Source organism: Oncorhynchus tshawytscha, linkage group LG13 (assembly GCF_018296145.1).
Source record: "Oncorhynchus tshawytscha isolate Ot180627B linkage group LG13, Otsh_v2.0, whole genome shotgun sequence".
NCBI classification, from domain to species: domain Eukaryota; kingdom Metazoa; phylum Chordata; class Actinopteri; order Salmoniformes; family Salmonidae; genus Oncorhynchus; species Oncorhynchus tshawytscha.
Window position 1 is genome coordinate 67066662 of NC_056441.1, and position 15637 is coordinate 67082298.

The 15637-nt window shown below is 44.6% G+C and overlaps 2 protein-coding genes across 5 annotated transcripts; one reads left to right on the forward strand and one right to left on the reverse strand.

The window, feature by feature from the left end:
* Positions 1–337: 337 nt before the first annotated feature.
* On the forward strand, positions 338–7245 carry LOC112265543 (leucine-rich repeat and fibronectin type III domain-containing protein 1-like). Its single transcript, XM_024442923.2, has 2 exons — positions 338–1836; positions 5417–7245. Exons 1-2 carry the CDS (start codon positions 440–442, stop codon positions 6327–6329), a joined length of 2310 nt encoding a protein of 769 aa, XP_024298691.1. The 5' UTR covers positions 338–439; the 3' UTR covers positions 6330–7245.
* A 219-nt stretch (positions 7246–7464) lies between these two features.
* Positions 7465–12546, reverse strand: LOC112265544 (uncharacterized protein NKAPD1). Of its 4 annotated transcripts, none has more exons than XM_042296217.1 (7): positions 12455–12546; positions 11237–11313; positions 11060–11154; positions 10227–10376; positions 10041–10094; positions 8997–9105; positions 7465–8919 (listed from the first exon to the last, which is right to left on the reverse strand). In XM_042296217.1, the coding sequence occupies exons 2-7, from the start codon at positions 11303–11305 to the stop codon at positions 8668–8670; spliced, it is 729 nt and encodes a 242-aa protein (XP_042152151.1). In that variant the 5' UTR covers positions 11306–11313; positions 12455–12546; the 3' UTR covers positions 7465–8667. The 4 variants fall into 4 exon arrangements, with proteins under 4 accessions (XP_042152151.1, XP_042152150.1, XP_042152152.1 ...); XM_042296216.1 differs by having other exon boundaries at positions 11922–12533; XM_042296218.1 differs by lacking the exon at positions 12455–12546 and adding an exon at positions 11776–11915.
* Between the last annotated feature and the right edge of the window lie 3091 nt (positions 12547–15637).

The window sequence follows — 15637 nt, forward strand, 5'->3', positions numbered from 1 at the left end:
GTTCAGAGCTAGAAAAACACACAAACCATACGGTATGACAGGGAAGTTTATGACATATTAGCTCCGTGTAAAAACGACACTAATTATTCAAATTTGTAAGGGATCGACATTGATGCAGCAGTCTGCTGGCATATTATCCAGTTTGTGTTTGTTTTGCTGGCGATTCTGTGTTTTCTTACTGGAATAATGGGTGGGCTGGGGTTCAGTCTTCTATCATCTCACAACAACCTGTAACATGTCTCACATGTCTCTCTGGTGATCGGTACCCTACTAGCATCTTGGTTGATGACTCCATTTGTGTAACATCTGTTCATTATAAATGATATGATTTTAAACCCCCCAAATATACCAGTTTTAACGTATCTCTACCATTTCTCTCTCTATCTCTATCTGTTCCAGGATCTGGAAGTTGACACCCAGACAGACAGACAGACAGACCATGGAGCGGCTGGTTGTGTGTGTGCTGCTGTGTGTACTTCTATGTGCGGTGCTGGTGAAAGGCTACAACTGCCCCGGCCGCTGCATCTGCCAGCACCTCTCCCCCACTTTGACTCTGCTCTGTGCTAAGACCGGTCTGCTGTTTGTGCCCCCAACCATCGACCGCAAGACCGTGGAGCTGCGCCTCACAGACAACTTCATCACCATCATCCGCAGGAAAGACTTTTTCAACATGACCAGCCTGGTCCACCTCACCCTGTCCCGTAACACCATCAGCCAGATCACGCCCCATGCCTTCCTGGGACTGCGCTCCCTACGAGCCCTCCACATGGACGGCAACCGCCTCAGTGTCATCAAGAGCGACCACTTCAAAGGCTTGGTCAACCTCCGCCACCTCATACTGGGGAACAACCAGATCCACCACGTGGCCCCTACCTCCTTTGATGAGTTTGTGTCGACCATCGAGGACCTGGATCTGTCCAACAACAACCTGAGGACCCTGCCCTGGGAGGAGATAGGCAGGATGAGCCACATCAACATCCTCACCCTTGATCACAACCTGATCGATCACATCGGAGCTGGGACTTTCACACTCCTCACCAAGCTGGTTCGTCTAGATATGACCTCCAACCGGCTGCAGAAGCTACCACCGGACAGCCTGTTTCAGCACGCCCAGGTGCTGTCAGACGCCAAGGGCTCCAACCCGTCTTCCCTGGCAGTGAGCTTCGGAGGGAACCCTCTCCACTGTAACTGTGAGCTGCTGTGGCTCCGCAGACTGACACGACACGACGACCTGGAGACATGCGCCTCCCCGGAGCACCTCATGGACAAGTACTTCTGGTCCATCCAGGAGGAGGAGTTCATCTGCGAGCCCCCGCTCATCACCAAGAACCTATCCACCAAGCCCTACGTCATGGAGGGCCAGGGGGTCACTCTCAAGTGCAAGGCCATGGGAGACCCAGACCCGGCCATTCACTGGCGCTTCCCAGACGGCAAGCTGGTGCATAACAACTCCCGCACCATCCTGTATGACAACGGTACCTTGGACATCCTCATCACCACCCTAAAGGACAGCGGTGCCTTCAACTGTGTGGCCTCCAATGCTGCAGGCATCGCCACAGCTGCCGTGGAGATCAACATGATCCCTCTGCCCCTGTTCGTAAACAACACATTGCATCACATGCGCGAGGCTGATCGGGGCCTCTCTGACATCACCACCTCCTCCAAGTCAGGCAACGACACCAAGGGCCATGACAAGCACCAGGACAGGAGGGTGGTGGTGGTCGAGTTGACCTCCTCCTCGGCTGTGATTCGCTGGCCCTCCGAGCGCCACATCCCAGGCATCAGGATGTACCAGATTCAGTACAACAGCACTGCAGACGACACACTGGTTTACAGGTAAGCCATGTGGGGGCTGGTGCTGGGGGAATGGGAGCACTAGGGCTGGAGGACTGGAGCTGGTGGAAAGGGGGTTTAGTGCAGCAGCTACTCCTCCTGGGGTCCACATAAAACATACAAATACATGACAAGTACAGAACAGTTATAGACAAGGGCATTCAATTGAACAAAAAAAGAGGGTGCGGGTGGGGATGAGGCTGCAGTGGGGTGGGGTTCTGAACCAGCTCTGGAGACGTTCTGAGCCATCTGGAATGCCCATCTGCTGAATGGCATGAAAGTCCATTATAATACATCCATAACTCCCAGAGCTGAATAGGTGCTGTATGATTAACTATGTCACTACATTTAAGTACGCACAAAATGTATTATGGTTTATGGATAAAAGAGGGTATAAACAGACCATATGTTGATTTCAATTGATAAAAATTCATAGTATGACTTTACATTTCCAGTTTATTAGCTCTAAGCCTATGAGAAAAGAAAGATTACACGATTAAGACATATGACTTGGCCTTTAGAGTGTAATTATAAACTGGGTGGTACAAGCCCTGAATGCCGATTGGCTGACAGCCGTAGTATATCAGACCTTATACCACGGGTATGACAAAACGTTTATTTTTACTGCTCTAATTACATTGATAACCAGTTTGTAATAGCAATAAGGTACCTCTGGTGTTTGTGATATATGGCCAATATACCACGGCTAAGGGCTGTATCCAGGCACTCCACGTTGCGCCTTTTTTAAGAACAGCCCTTTACCACACCCCCTCAGGCCTTATTGCTTAAATATACCATTTTGTCTCGATATTATCCAGGTTCAGCAGGCACTATCACGTCCCAGTCCTTAACCCCAACCCAACAATAACCCCTTCCCTTAACATAATCCCAATAGGACATAATTGTTCCTAGGACACCTGTGAGTCAGATTCTGGGACATGAGCATGCTAACTTCTGCAGATAGAGGCTTCTCACATTTGAATTACTATCAGTGGAACATTAGGGGACCCTGTTTAATATGATAGATATTACAACATGTAATTTATTTCACATTGATGAATGACTCATGTCTAATCCAATGAAATCATTAATTTCAGTCCATCTTAAAAGAGAAATTCAGTGTATTCGGAAAGTATTCAGACCCCTTGACTTTTTCCACATTTGTTTACGTTACATCCTTATTCTAAAATACCCCATAATCCCCCTAAAATACCCCATAACACAATACCCCATAATCCCCCTAAAATACCCCATAACACAATACCCCATAATGACAAAGCAAAAACAGCTTACATAAATATCACATTTGCATAAGTATTCAGACCCTTTACTCAGTACTTTGTTGAAGCACCTTTGGTAGAGATTAGCCTGTAAGTACTAAGTACTGAATAAAGGGTCTGAATACTTATGTAAATGTGATATTTCTTTAAGCCCGGATTCGAACCCGATCCAACATCTCTGGAGAGACCTGAAAATAGCTGTGTAGCGACACTCCCCATACACCCTGACAGAGCTTGAGAGGATCTGCAGAGAAGAATGCGGAAAAACTCTCCAAATACAGGTGTGCCAAACTTGAGGCGTCATACCCAAGAAGGCTCGAGGCTGTAATTTACATGGATCGGGTTCAAATCTGGGCTCTGGCTGGGCCACTTAAGGACATTCAGAGACAGTCCCGAAGCCACTCCTGCGTTGGCTATGTGTTTAGGGTTGTTGTCCTGTTGGAAGGTGAACTTTCATCCTGGGTGCTCTGGAGCAGGTTTTCATCAAGGATCTCTCTGTACTTTGCTCCATTCATCTTTCCCTCGATCCTGACTAGTCTCCCAGTCTCGCCGCTGAAAAATATCCCAACAGCATGATACTGCCACCACCGTGCTTCACCGTAGGGGTGGTGCCAGGTTTCCTCCAGATGTGACACTTGGCATTTGGGGGCCAAAGAGTTCAATCTTGGTTTCATCAGACCAGTGAATCTTTCTCATGGTCTGAGAGTCCTCTAGGTGCCTTTTGGCAAACTCCAAGCATGCTGTCATGTGCCTTTTACTGAGGAGTGGCTGAGCGGCTTCCGTCTGGCCACTCAACCATAAAGGCCTGATTGGTTGAGTGCTGCAGAGAAGGTTGTCCTTCTGTAAGGTTCTCCTATCTCCACAGAGTAACTCTGGAGCTCTGTCAGAGTGACCATCGGGTTCTTGGTCACCAAGGCCCTTCTCCCTCTGTGATCTTGGGGACCTTCCCCAGATCTGTGCCTCAACTCAATCCTGTCTTGGAGCTTTGTTTTTGCTCTGACATGCACTGTCAACTGTGGGATCTTATATAGACAGGTGTGTGCCTTTCCAAATCATATCCAATAAATTGAATTTACCACAGTTGGACTCCAATCCAGTTGTAGAAACATCTCAAGGATGATCAATGGAAACAGGGGGCACCTGAGCTCAATTTCGAGTCTCATAGCAAAGGGCCTGAATACTTATGTAAATAAGATATGTTTTTTATTTGTAACACATTTGCAAACTTTTCTAAAAACCTGTTTTCACTTTGTTATTATGGGTATTGTGTGTAGATTGATGAAGATTTTTATTTATTTAGTCAATTTTATAATAAGGCTGTAACCAAACAAAGTGTAGAAAAGGGGAAGGGGTCTGAATACTTTCTGATTGCACTGTTTGTGCTCACACTGCCATTTTGTATTACTCATTCAAATACCCTTATTGAATTGAGAGTACTTAGGTCTATTGGATGTGTGTCTATTTGACCCAGTGTGCACCACCAATACCAGGGCACAAATGAAAAAAGTGAACTGGAAAGTTCTCAAAGGAATCAAAAGGTCAAGTTTAAAGCTGTTGTTGTTGGTTGACTTTGCTAATTTTATCGTTTCTGATTTAATGAGCTATTCTCCTGTATAATGTTCTCCCCTGTGTTTAAACAGTGACCTGCGTGTTGTTTAGTCTTTAGGTGATATATTATTACCTACAAGTGACAACCATCAAAGCATTCCTTGAGGGGAAAATGGGCATGTTTTTAATTATATTAACACAGATGTCCGCCTAAAGACAATGTCTTTCTCCTTCATGTTTACAGACAATGTGTTTATTTCACACAACATCAAACTTGGGCATTTGGCCAGAAGCCTGCGTTGTCTTTCCTTGAAGATGTTGTGACATAGACATATATATATATATATATATATATATATATATAGTGATGGCTTGTTTGTCACCTTGCTGTTTACCTTTTGCAATCATAGTATACATAAAATGCTGGGGGAGATATTTTGCACTGTCACCATGTAACATTGCCTAGTGTCTAAGTCAAGTGTCAGCACTGTTGTCTTTACTTGGGCCCCAAATATATGGGAGATATTTAAAGCCTCACTGGAGCTGAAGTAAGTTGGCATGGCTGTCTTTTTTCAAACACCTTAGTGTCAGGTTAAATCTTCTTACGTGCATGTCGTTAATGTAATGCAGTGTGACACGGTCTGGCACTCTTTTGTTCCATACAGCATATTGGTGGTAACTGAGGGGGGAGCTCAAAACTACCCTGGCAAAGCTAACCTTCACCACTCCTGTTAATTCCTTCATTTTTTCTGCAGAATGATCCCGTCCACCAGTAAGACCTTCCTGATCAACGACCTAGCGGCGGGCCGGGAGTATGACCTGTGTGTCCTGGCGGTGTACGACGACGGCATCACCTCTCTGACGGCCACGCGGGTGGTGGGCTGTGTCCAGTTCCACACAGCCAGCGAGGTCAGCCAGTGTCGCTTCATCCACAGCCAGTTTCTGGGCGGCACCATGATAATCATCATTGGCGGCATCATCGTGGCTTCAGTGCTGGTGTTTATCATCATCCTCATGATCCGCTACAAAGCCCACAGCAGCCCCGAGGACAGCAAGGTCAAGGTCAGCTCCAGCATGCACTCCCAGACCAACGGCAGCCAGCACAGACTCCAGCGCTCCACCTCCAAACAACCTGCCGAGGAGAGCCACCAGAGAGAAGCCCTACCGGTGGCAGCCAAGGAGTGCATGGCCCTGGTGCTGAAGGTCGACAGTGACAAGAGGGAGTGGGACACTCCTCTGGCCACCACGGCCATCCTGGAAGTGGAGCTGCCCCCCCTGCCCACGGACAAGGTGAGGAGGACCAGCCTGGACGCCCAGCGCTCTGGATCTGGCCCCCCGTCAGAGGACACACAGACAGAAAGCAGCCTGATGGGCTCCACCATATCCTTGTGTCTCCTAGGTCCCAACGCCAGCACCAAGGAGGCTCCCAGGCTCAAGGACAAGAGCGCCCTGGCCAACATGGGGTTTAATAATGAGCTGGCACGAACTAGGCACAGGTTCAGCTTTGACGGGGGAGACTACTCCATATTTCAGAGCCACAGTTACCCCCGCAGAGCGCGGACGAGGCGGCACAAGTCTACAAACCAGCTCAACGTGGAGTCCTCACCGCTCGCCAACCGGAGAGTCACTTTCAGCAGCACTGAATGGATGCTGGAGAGCACAGTGTAAGAGATACAGCCTGGCCTCTCTGGCTCTCTCAAAGACACACACACACACACACACCAACAGTTTGACACATACACCCTCATGCATACACATTTACATATCTAACAAATAAATCTACATGCATACACAGACTCAGAGAGTTGCTGGAGAAGAAAACAGTCCCCTTTCATCCTGCCTCCCCTCATACTCCCAGAGCGACAGAGTTGTTGGACATTTCATTAGTTTCTGCAGCAGTGCCTTATTCTAAAATATGTACGAATGGAGGATGCTGCTCATTGTAGTCATAAACTTTCCTTTCTATCATGGTTTTCCCCGTTTCATGGGGAGTGATGCTTTGAGTTTTTTTGTTCTTTGACATGCCAAGGGTTGGGGCATTTGTAACTTTTCCTTTTAATGTTAAAAAGATCACACTGTAAAGTGAACAACCAGGTATCTTGTATGTTGATCATCCTTTGGGTTCTTTCAAAGACTTTTGCACACGAAGACACGACGATACGAGGACAAGTATCACACCAGTCTATACATTAATAAAAATATAGAACTATACACATGCCGATTTCAAATGTTAGCATAGAGGATGGACCTGATAAACCTGTGGACTCCTTGATGCTGGTTGGACTGTATGATATTACTAGGTATTGTTCCAGATGTGACTGTATGATATTAATCGGTATTGTATCTGGCTGGTCTAGATAAAAAGACAACAAAAAAAAATACATATAGAAGTATATTAAAAACATTGGTGTATGTGTATTATGTAAGTCATATGTCACAACTTTTTACTGAGCATTTGGGTGTTGGCCACAAGTTTTTACATTAAAAACCTGTGTCCTCACACTTCCCCCTATTTAGTATGACAAGGTTTGGACCACTTATCCCTTATGAGAGGGTATTAAATTTTTTGTGTGGGTTAACTGTACCGTTTGTGCCGTGTCCTTTTCTTATGGTGATCCTGGATCCTTTCGTCAAAATCATGAAAGCTGCTTGCACATGGATCAGTGGGAAGGCCTATATGCATTAAGGCATGCATCTTATCAAATATATATTAAGATATCATATCTTGTGCCTGTTGAGACAAACATGTGGGGGACTTCAAGGGTCTCAAATGAAGCTGTTGTCAAAGTATACAAACATCAGGTCAGAAACAATACTCCTTTATTTGTCACAAATAAACTATTTATTCTGATGAAGTCAAAAGAGGCCATGAGTCAATCAATCCTCAGGGTCTACTACACTGATTGAGCCACAAGGTGGAGACAACGCACCATAGATAACAGGATATTAGACCCTGTAGGCCTCCTAGCCCTTCCACTAAATAATAAATTAACCTTGTACAGCGTGATCATTAAGGAGAAAGGCATGAACTTGAAAAGATACCATATAGCAGTGGCCTGCTCTCTACGTAAGAATAAAACTATGCCGCTCAAACCTGTTTTAGACGACAGCACCTTTTTCAGCAGGTCTCTTAAAAGGAGTTTATATAGTGATGTAGAAATTATGTAGAAATTCTCATTCAGTGCTGACCTATTCCATTTTCTTGCACATTACATCTACAGTGAGTACTGTAGAAACTTAACACTAGAGGGAAACCGTACACCATTTATACAATGTTATATGGTAAATGGTACCCAGTTCTGGACATGTTCAACCCAAGGGGCATATTATTTCATAGAATTTGATGCATGAAGAGTCAAATTCATGCTCAAGCTCATGAAATAGAAAGGCTATAGGCCTACTGAGAAGACTTGTGAATGATAGTCATGTAGATATCCTGATATCCTGAAAATTTCATAATTTTCCATAGTATAACAGCTAAAGTCAAGCCAGGACACTATGAGGCTCAGCAGTCAAACAACTTGTCATGAGGTGGAATTAGGTGGCTTTCGTTTAGTCCATATTTGTGCAGTGTCAGCTCACTGTCTGAGCACTGCAGCTTGAGCAGCACCAGTAACAGAAGGTGAGGTACTGCTGAATGCCCTTAGGGGAGAACACAGGTTTGTGCTCAGCTGTACACAGAAAGAGAAGTACAGCACAGAAGAGTATTGCAGAGGAACGTTGTTAAGGGAAGAACGATATGCTTTCCCCTGCCAGTAGGTCTGTTCAAAAGTTCTATTTCTACTTTAGCCAATTCCTCAGTTGTCTTGTTATTGGATAAATCACAAACATGTCCAGCAATTAGCTATGGTGATGCCGTGTTCTCAACAAATCTAGTGGGAAACATTGGACACTAAAGTGGAAGTGGGGTGTAACTGTGAAAGCTTTGCCCACTCACTTTCAGCAACTGAAAGGGCGCAGTATGAGGGTACAGGTTACTGGCTGCCAATGGAAAAAGGTTCAATCCTCAGAACTGTCCTCCGATTTGTCCTCTCCTGCTTTCCAGTGTTTCCTCCTCTTCTTGTGTGACTCTGGTCCTGAGTCTCTGTGGGAGTCCATCTATCATTTCCTCATCCTCCTCTGAGCTGCTCTCCTCCTCTCTCTCCCTCTTTTTTCTCTTATGTTTGCTCTTGCTGCTTTTCCTCTTCTGTTCCTGTTTGACACTGTCGCTCTTGTCGCTGCTGGACTCACCGTCTGACTCACCTATCCTTCGCTTTTCCTCTTCTGTTCCTGTTTGACACTGTCGCTCTTGTCGCTGCTGGACTCACCGTCTGACTCACCTATCCTTCGCTTTTCCTCTTTCTTCTTCTTGGAGGACTTCTTCAGATGTTTTGATTTGGCTGTTTTAAGTCTGGACGTTTTCTTTCTCCAATGCCCATTCTGATCATCACCACGGTCTCTATCCCTGAAAAGACAAATCAGGCATTATAACAATGCAACATTTATTGTATTGAAGCAAATAATGAGATTTCTACAACAAAGACGATGCACAAGACTTTCTCCAAACACCCCACAGGATCAACATCCGCGTTACTTGCAAGAGGAAGCGACGCAGGTACAGAGGACAAAGAGCCGGATACCTGGTCAGGAACTGGCGAAGGCGACTGGGAAAGCTGCCGTTACCGTCAATACTACTCGCCAACGTGCAATCATTGGTCAATAAATTAGACACGGTGCCATCACGAATATCCTACCAACAGGACATCAAAAACCGTAATATCCTACGTTTCACAGAATCGTGGCTGAATGACGACGTGGATATTCGGCTAGCGGGATATACGCTGCACCGGCAAGATAGAACAGCACACTCCGGTAAGACGGGGGGGCGGTCTGTGCATATTTGTAAACAATTTTGTGGTATCCAATTGTTAGTAGTTACTATCTTGACTCATCGCTACAACTCCCGTACGGGCTCGGGAGAGACGAAGGTAGAAAGCCATGCGTCCTCCGAAACACAACCCAACCAAGACGCAATGCTTCTTAACACAGCGCGCATCCAACCTGGAAGCCAGCCGCACCAATATGTCGGAGGAAACCCCGTGCACCTGGCTACCGTGCACTGCGCCCGGCCCGCCACAGGAGTCGTTGGTGCGCGATGAGACAAGGATATCCCTACCGGCCAAACTCTCCCTAACCCGGACGACACGAGGCCGCTCCCGGTCGTGGCCGGCTGCGACAGAGCCTGGGCGCGAACCCAGAGTCTCTGGTGGCACAGCTGGCGCTGCAGTACAGCGCCCTTAACCACTGCGTCACCCGGGAGGCCAACTTTGATTTGATCCTTACTACAGCTACTACAGTTATGGGACATGGTATTTCATGTTAATGCAGTTCATTTCTTACCAGTCACTTTTAAACTCCTCGGGGTATAGCTCCTTAAAACCTCTGTGTCCCCATCTGTAGAGGAAACATGCACAGTGCCAATGAGATTCACCTTTCATAGCATGTCGCCGTTTGTCAACTCAAACACAAACTTATGAACTCACAAGGCTATAATACTACAGAGTTGTAAACAGAAAAAAGATGCACCTGTCTGAATCATTGGCCTCAAAGTCGAGTTTCTTGGTCCAGTAGCGTGCCTCCCTCTTGTCCTGGCTGGAATCGTGTTCTCTTTCCCGCAGCCAGTCTCCCAGTCTGTCTACAGACCCATCCTCCACACGATCACAGTGCATGTGACTCCTGAGGAATAGACAACATGGGTGAACTCTAATTCTGATGTCTGTCAACCTGTTCCATATAACACGCTTCTAAGCTACTGTAAGGCTGCATCCTGATTCTCCACCCTTCTATCAAAACGTGCACTTGCACACTTCCCGTCATGAATCTTAAAATGGTGGAAACTGACTCCAACAAATGATTACACAAATACATTGCTTTTATATCCATGCCGGGAAGTAAGTGCACACTTTGGGAAAAGGGTGGTGAATCGGGACACAGCCTGATATATCAGCTGGTGATAGCTAACACTAACACTATGTACCGTCTGAGACAACGCAATGTCGTTATTTAGAAAGGCTCCTCTCAGGACCTCTACAAGCTGGAATGTTGAATAAAAGGACATTTTAACTTATTCTATCGGTTGTCTGGGTGGTTGGTCCTTATGCAGCTGAAATTTCAGACAATAGCCCATATCCACTGGAAAGCATTATTAAATAAACTTTTCAAAACACTAGTAGTGCATTCAGATTTCTATCACCTGAAGTGTGTGCATGCCATGCATACTAGCTGAGCTCGTGCACGTGGTTTTACACAATCCAAATAACATTGCAGTGTCTCAGACGGTACACAGCCTTAGTGTTAGCTAGTCATCACCGGCTGATGTTTCAGGCTACACTACTTCCATTCTCGAACAGTGGGGGGACCTGGATGGATTTAAGGCTTGTGGCATCGATCTGTGGCTGGTGAATGGCCCCTTCTCCATCCCCCTCAACTTCCACATCTCCGACTCCTCCTGGATCTGAAACAGACCACATCTATCATGAGGAGAGAACACAGCTACACACACACATTTAGCTAGCCTTGTTTAGCTAGCCTCTCACCTTGTTGTGGGCATCTGTGTGACGAATAACATTTGGCAGCAGCACCTTGCCCATTGGCACCCTGGACATGATGACACCTGAGAAGAGAAAAGGTATAAGGTACTGTACACACAACACTGTGAATTACATTGGCAGCAACATACTGGGGTTGGAGTCACAATACAAACAGATCAGGACAAGTGCATTGGAGAATATATTTTGTTTCAAATTCCCCGATCATAATGACCGACCATCCTGCCAACCAGCACAATAAGTTGAAATGGAATAGCATTTAACTTCCCACGGACTGTTTTGTGCTCCGAATACAATTGAAAGCAACTCTAGTGTTAGCACAATATTGGACTAAAGGTGCCTAATGTTGTTCCTTAGTCCAGTGACCTTACATGTTCTGTTTAATGGGGGAATTGCCACTGGAAGCCAAAACAGCCAAATACTCCATCTAAACATGAATCAATTGCAGTATGATTCTAGAAACATAAATCATTGTACTTTCATATCACATCAAAATAATTATACAAACATAAAAATATACACTTTACTCAGCAGTGGAGGCTGCTGAGGGGAGGGCGGCTCATAATCATGTGTGAAACGGAGCGAATGGCATCAAACAATTTTGACGTATTTGATCATATTCCACACCACCCATTACCACGAGCCCGTCCTCCCCAATTAAGGTGCCACCAACCTCCTGTGCTGCACTGGTTTAACACTGGTGCAGCAGACAATACTTTTCTGTGACAACACGTTTGTTGCGTCTGTCTTCCGTTTACACACAGGTGTTCAGAGACGCAGATAGCGAATTAGTACAGGTAGTCCACTCTTCCGTATGTTTTCTGTGAACAAGCTCAGTAAAATGGAAATATGACCGCGTAGGAACCCAAATCAATGAGCATCAATTTATCCATGTTTAAAAATATATATAATCACCGATTTGAAAGGTCCTTATGCTTTCAAAACCGATGCGATGCAAGCGACGCGTATTAATGTTCAGACAAAACTCCCCCTACGTCCAATGATTTATGTGTAATTTAATGGAAGGGCAAGATCAAAGGCTACGCTAGTGTATGTAGATACACCCGCGTTGCTAAAAGCACATACTAGCTATGAAGCTACAGCTGGTTCGCGTTAACGGGTAGTTTTATCAACAGGAGCTTTGCTAGATATTAATCCTATGACGCTCATTTCAACCCTGATTAAATATTTATGAATCAGAATTACCGTTTGATATTTAACGTTTACGAATAAAAACACACAACAGGCTGACTTCTCTGTCCGTGGCGTATAGCGGAAGAAGCACATGCGCAATATCCTTCTGCATAATCCCGCCCATGTGTGGGTTGTTGCGTCACAGGACGACTAGGACGCTGATTGGCCATGTGTCTGTCAATCATTGGTGGGGGTCCTAAAAGGTGGTGGATGTGGGGATTGAGAAACTGCACAAATTCACTCTTTGTGAGCCAATTGTTCTTACTTCATAATTCTAGTCAAATGGCCATTAAAGGCCAAGCTACATGGCATCTCACTAGCCACTATCCACATCACAGCTAGGTCTTTAGGGCCAATATCATCATAGGTCCAAAAGGCTTCTTATCAGCTTCTAACCCCAAACCATAAGACTCCTGAACAGCAAATGGCTACCTGGACTATTTGCATTGACCCACCCCCATTTTTACGGTGCCGCTAGTCTCTGTTTATTATCTATGCATAGTCACTTTACCTCTACCTACATGTACATATTACCTCGACTAACCTGTGCCCCCGTACCGGTACCCCCTGTATATAGCCTCGCTACTGTTATCTTATTGTTGCTCTTTAATTATTTGTTATTTTCCTATTTTCTACTTCAGTTTGTTTTAGTAAATACTTCCTTAGCACTTATTTTTCTTAACTGCATTGTTGGTTAAGGCCTTGTAAGTAAGCATTTAACTGTAAGGTCTACACCTGTTGTATTTGGCGAATGTGACAAATAAAATTGGATTTAATCTGAATAAAATGCAATGATTACCTGTAGTAGTTATGTAGCCTATTATAATTGACTATATTTCTAACAATAACCTATTTCCTAATTAGCACAGAATGTTTGGCACACAACGATACAGAAGGCCTATCAATAACTTTTAAGTGTAGACTCTAAGAACCGTTGAGACTGTTGCGCTACTGTTGTGTATAGAAGCAGGATACACTTTTCATACTGTTATGGACACAGTATAAAACAGATAGCAATGATCTGTGTTTGAGAAACAAGTCATTGTTGACTGTTGCAAGGTATGGGTTTTATAACAACAACAGATAGTTTTGTCAAGGGATGTGCCCTGTTCCCCTTCAGGAGGCTTAAAAGATTTGGCATGTGCCCACAGATCCTCAAAACGTTCTACAGCTGCACCATTGAGAGCATCTTGACTGGCTGCATCACCGCTTGGTACGGCAACTATAATGCACCCGACCGTAATAACCCTCTACAGAGGGTTATGAGTACGGCCTAATACATCACTCGGTCCGAGCTGACTGCCATCCAGGACCCCTATACCAGGCAGTGTCAAAGGAAGGCCCAAAAAAGGGTCAAAGGCTCCAGCCACCCAAGCCATAGACTGTTCTTTCTGTTATCACATGGCAAGTGGTACCAGTGCACTAAGTCTGGAACCAATAGGACCCTGAACAGCTTCTACCTCCAAGCCATAAGACTTCTAAACAAGACGGCTAAATAGCTAATCAAATGGCTACCCAGACTACCTGCATTGACCCTTTTTGCACCAACTCTCATGCACCGACTTTATGCACACACACACTGGACTCTACCCACACACTCACAGAGACTTACACTGACACCACAACACACACACCACATATGCCCACACACACATAACATGCACACAACATGCATACTGACGCCACACACACACACACACACACACACACACACACACACACACACACACACACACACACACACACACACACACACACACACACACACACACACACACACACACACACACACACACACACACTCACTCACTAACTAACTCACACACACTTTCACACTAGCAATCTCAATTACTTCATACCCCTGCACATTGACTCGGTACTGGTACTCCCTGTATATAGCCATGTTATTACCTGGTACTCCCTGTATATAGCCATGTTATTACCTGGTACTCCCTGTATGTAGCCATGTTATTACCTGGTACTCCCTGTATTTAGCCATGTTATTACCTGGTACTTCCTATATTAATATAGCCATGTTATTACCTGGTACTTCCTATATTAATATAGCCATGTTATTACCTGGTACTCCCTGTATATAGCCATGTTATTACCTGGTACTCCCTGTATGTAGCCATGTTATTACCTGGTACTCCCTGTATGTAGCCATGTTATTACCTGGTACTTCCTATATTAATATAGCCATGTTATTACCTGGTACTCCCTGTATGTAGCCATGTTATTACCTGGTACTCCCTGTATGTAGCCATGTTATTACCTGGTACTCCCTGTATGTAGCCATGTTATTACCTGGTACTCCCTGTATGTAGCCATGTTATTACCTGGTACTCCCTGTATGTAGCCATGTTATTACCTGGTACTTCCTATATTAATATAGCCATGTTATTACCTGGTACTTTCTATATTAATATAGCCATGTTATTACCTGGTAATTCCTATATTAATATAGCCATGTTATTACCTGGTACTTCCTATATTAATATAGCCATGTTATTACCTGGTACTTCCTATATTAATATAGCCATGTTTTTTTTACTCGTCATTGTTATTTGTTATTAACTGTGTATTTATTCCTTGTGTCAATATTATATTTTCTATTACAACTTTAACTGCATTGTTAGAAAATGGACCCGTAAGTAAGCATTTCACTCTTAGTTTCACCTGTTGTTTACGAAGCATGTGACAAATAAAAATGTGATTTGATTTAATGGGGTAAATATGATACAACTCAATCCCTTTCCCCTGCTGATGCTGCTAGGGCCCAAAAGAGTAAACACCTACCATTAGCATTCCATGTCAAACAAGGCCTTTTGTCTTCATTGCCTCCCTTATTCAAACCAAGATGATCCAAATTTCCCACAGTTTTGGTCAGGCTGATAATACTGTGTTGTGCAAGTGCTATATCTGTCTCCAATCAACAAAAAATGAATTTAAACTCAGGTTGTGAGTATTTGATTTAATAGAAAACGGATGCTTATTCATCCAAATCATATAGTTAATGTCACATGCTATGATTATAGCTTTAAAATACTATTATTATCCATGCTTAAGCATTATATGTCCCAGTATCCTCGATCTGGTTGTTTGAGGTACTCACTCTAAGATAATATATCATTCCCACTCACACATGCTTCAACTTGTTTGATGTGGCTCCATGCAAACCTGTGATTTAGAATC

What these genes read in the sequence shown, in the direction of transcription:
- LOC112265543 (XM_024442923.2), top strand. Translation starts at nt 440, where the DNA reads ATGGAGCGGCTGGTTGTGTGTGTGCTGCTGTGTGTACTTCTATGTGCG. An exon ending in GACGACACACTGGTTTACAG is followed by an intron (nt 1,837 to 5,416) that starts GTAAGCCATGTG and finishes TTTTTTCTGCAG; the next exon opens with AATGATCCCGTCCACCAGTA.
- LOC112265544 (XM_042296217.1), bottom strand. Translation starts at nt 11,305, where the DNA reads ATGTCCAGGGTGCCAATGGGCAAGGTGCTGCTGCCAAATGTTATTCGT. An exon ending in GAGGAGTTTAAAAGTGACTG is followed by an intron (nt 9,106 to 10,040) that starts GTAAGAAATGAA and finishes TTGTCTTTTCAG; the next exon opens with GGATAGAGACCGTGGTGATG. An exon ending in CCTCCAAGAAGAAGAAAGAG is followed by an intron (nt 8,920 to 8,996) that starts GAAAAGCGAAGG and finishes GGAACAGAAGAG; the next exon opens with GAAAAGCGAAGGATAGGTGA.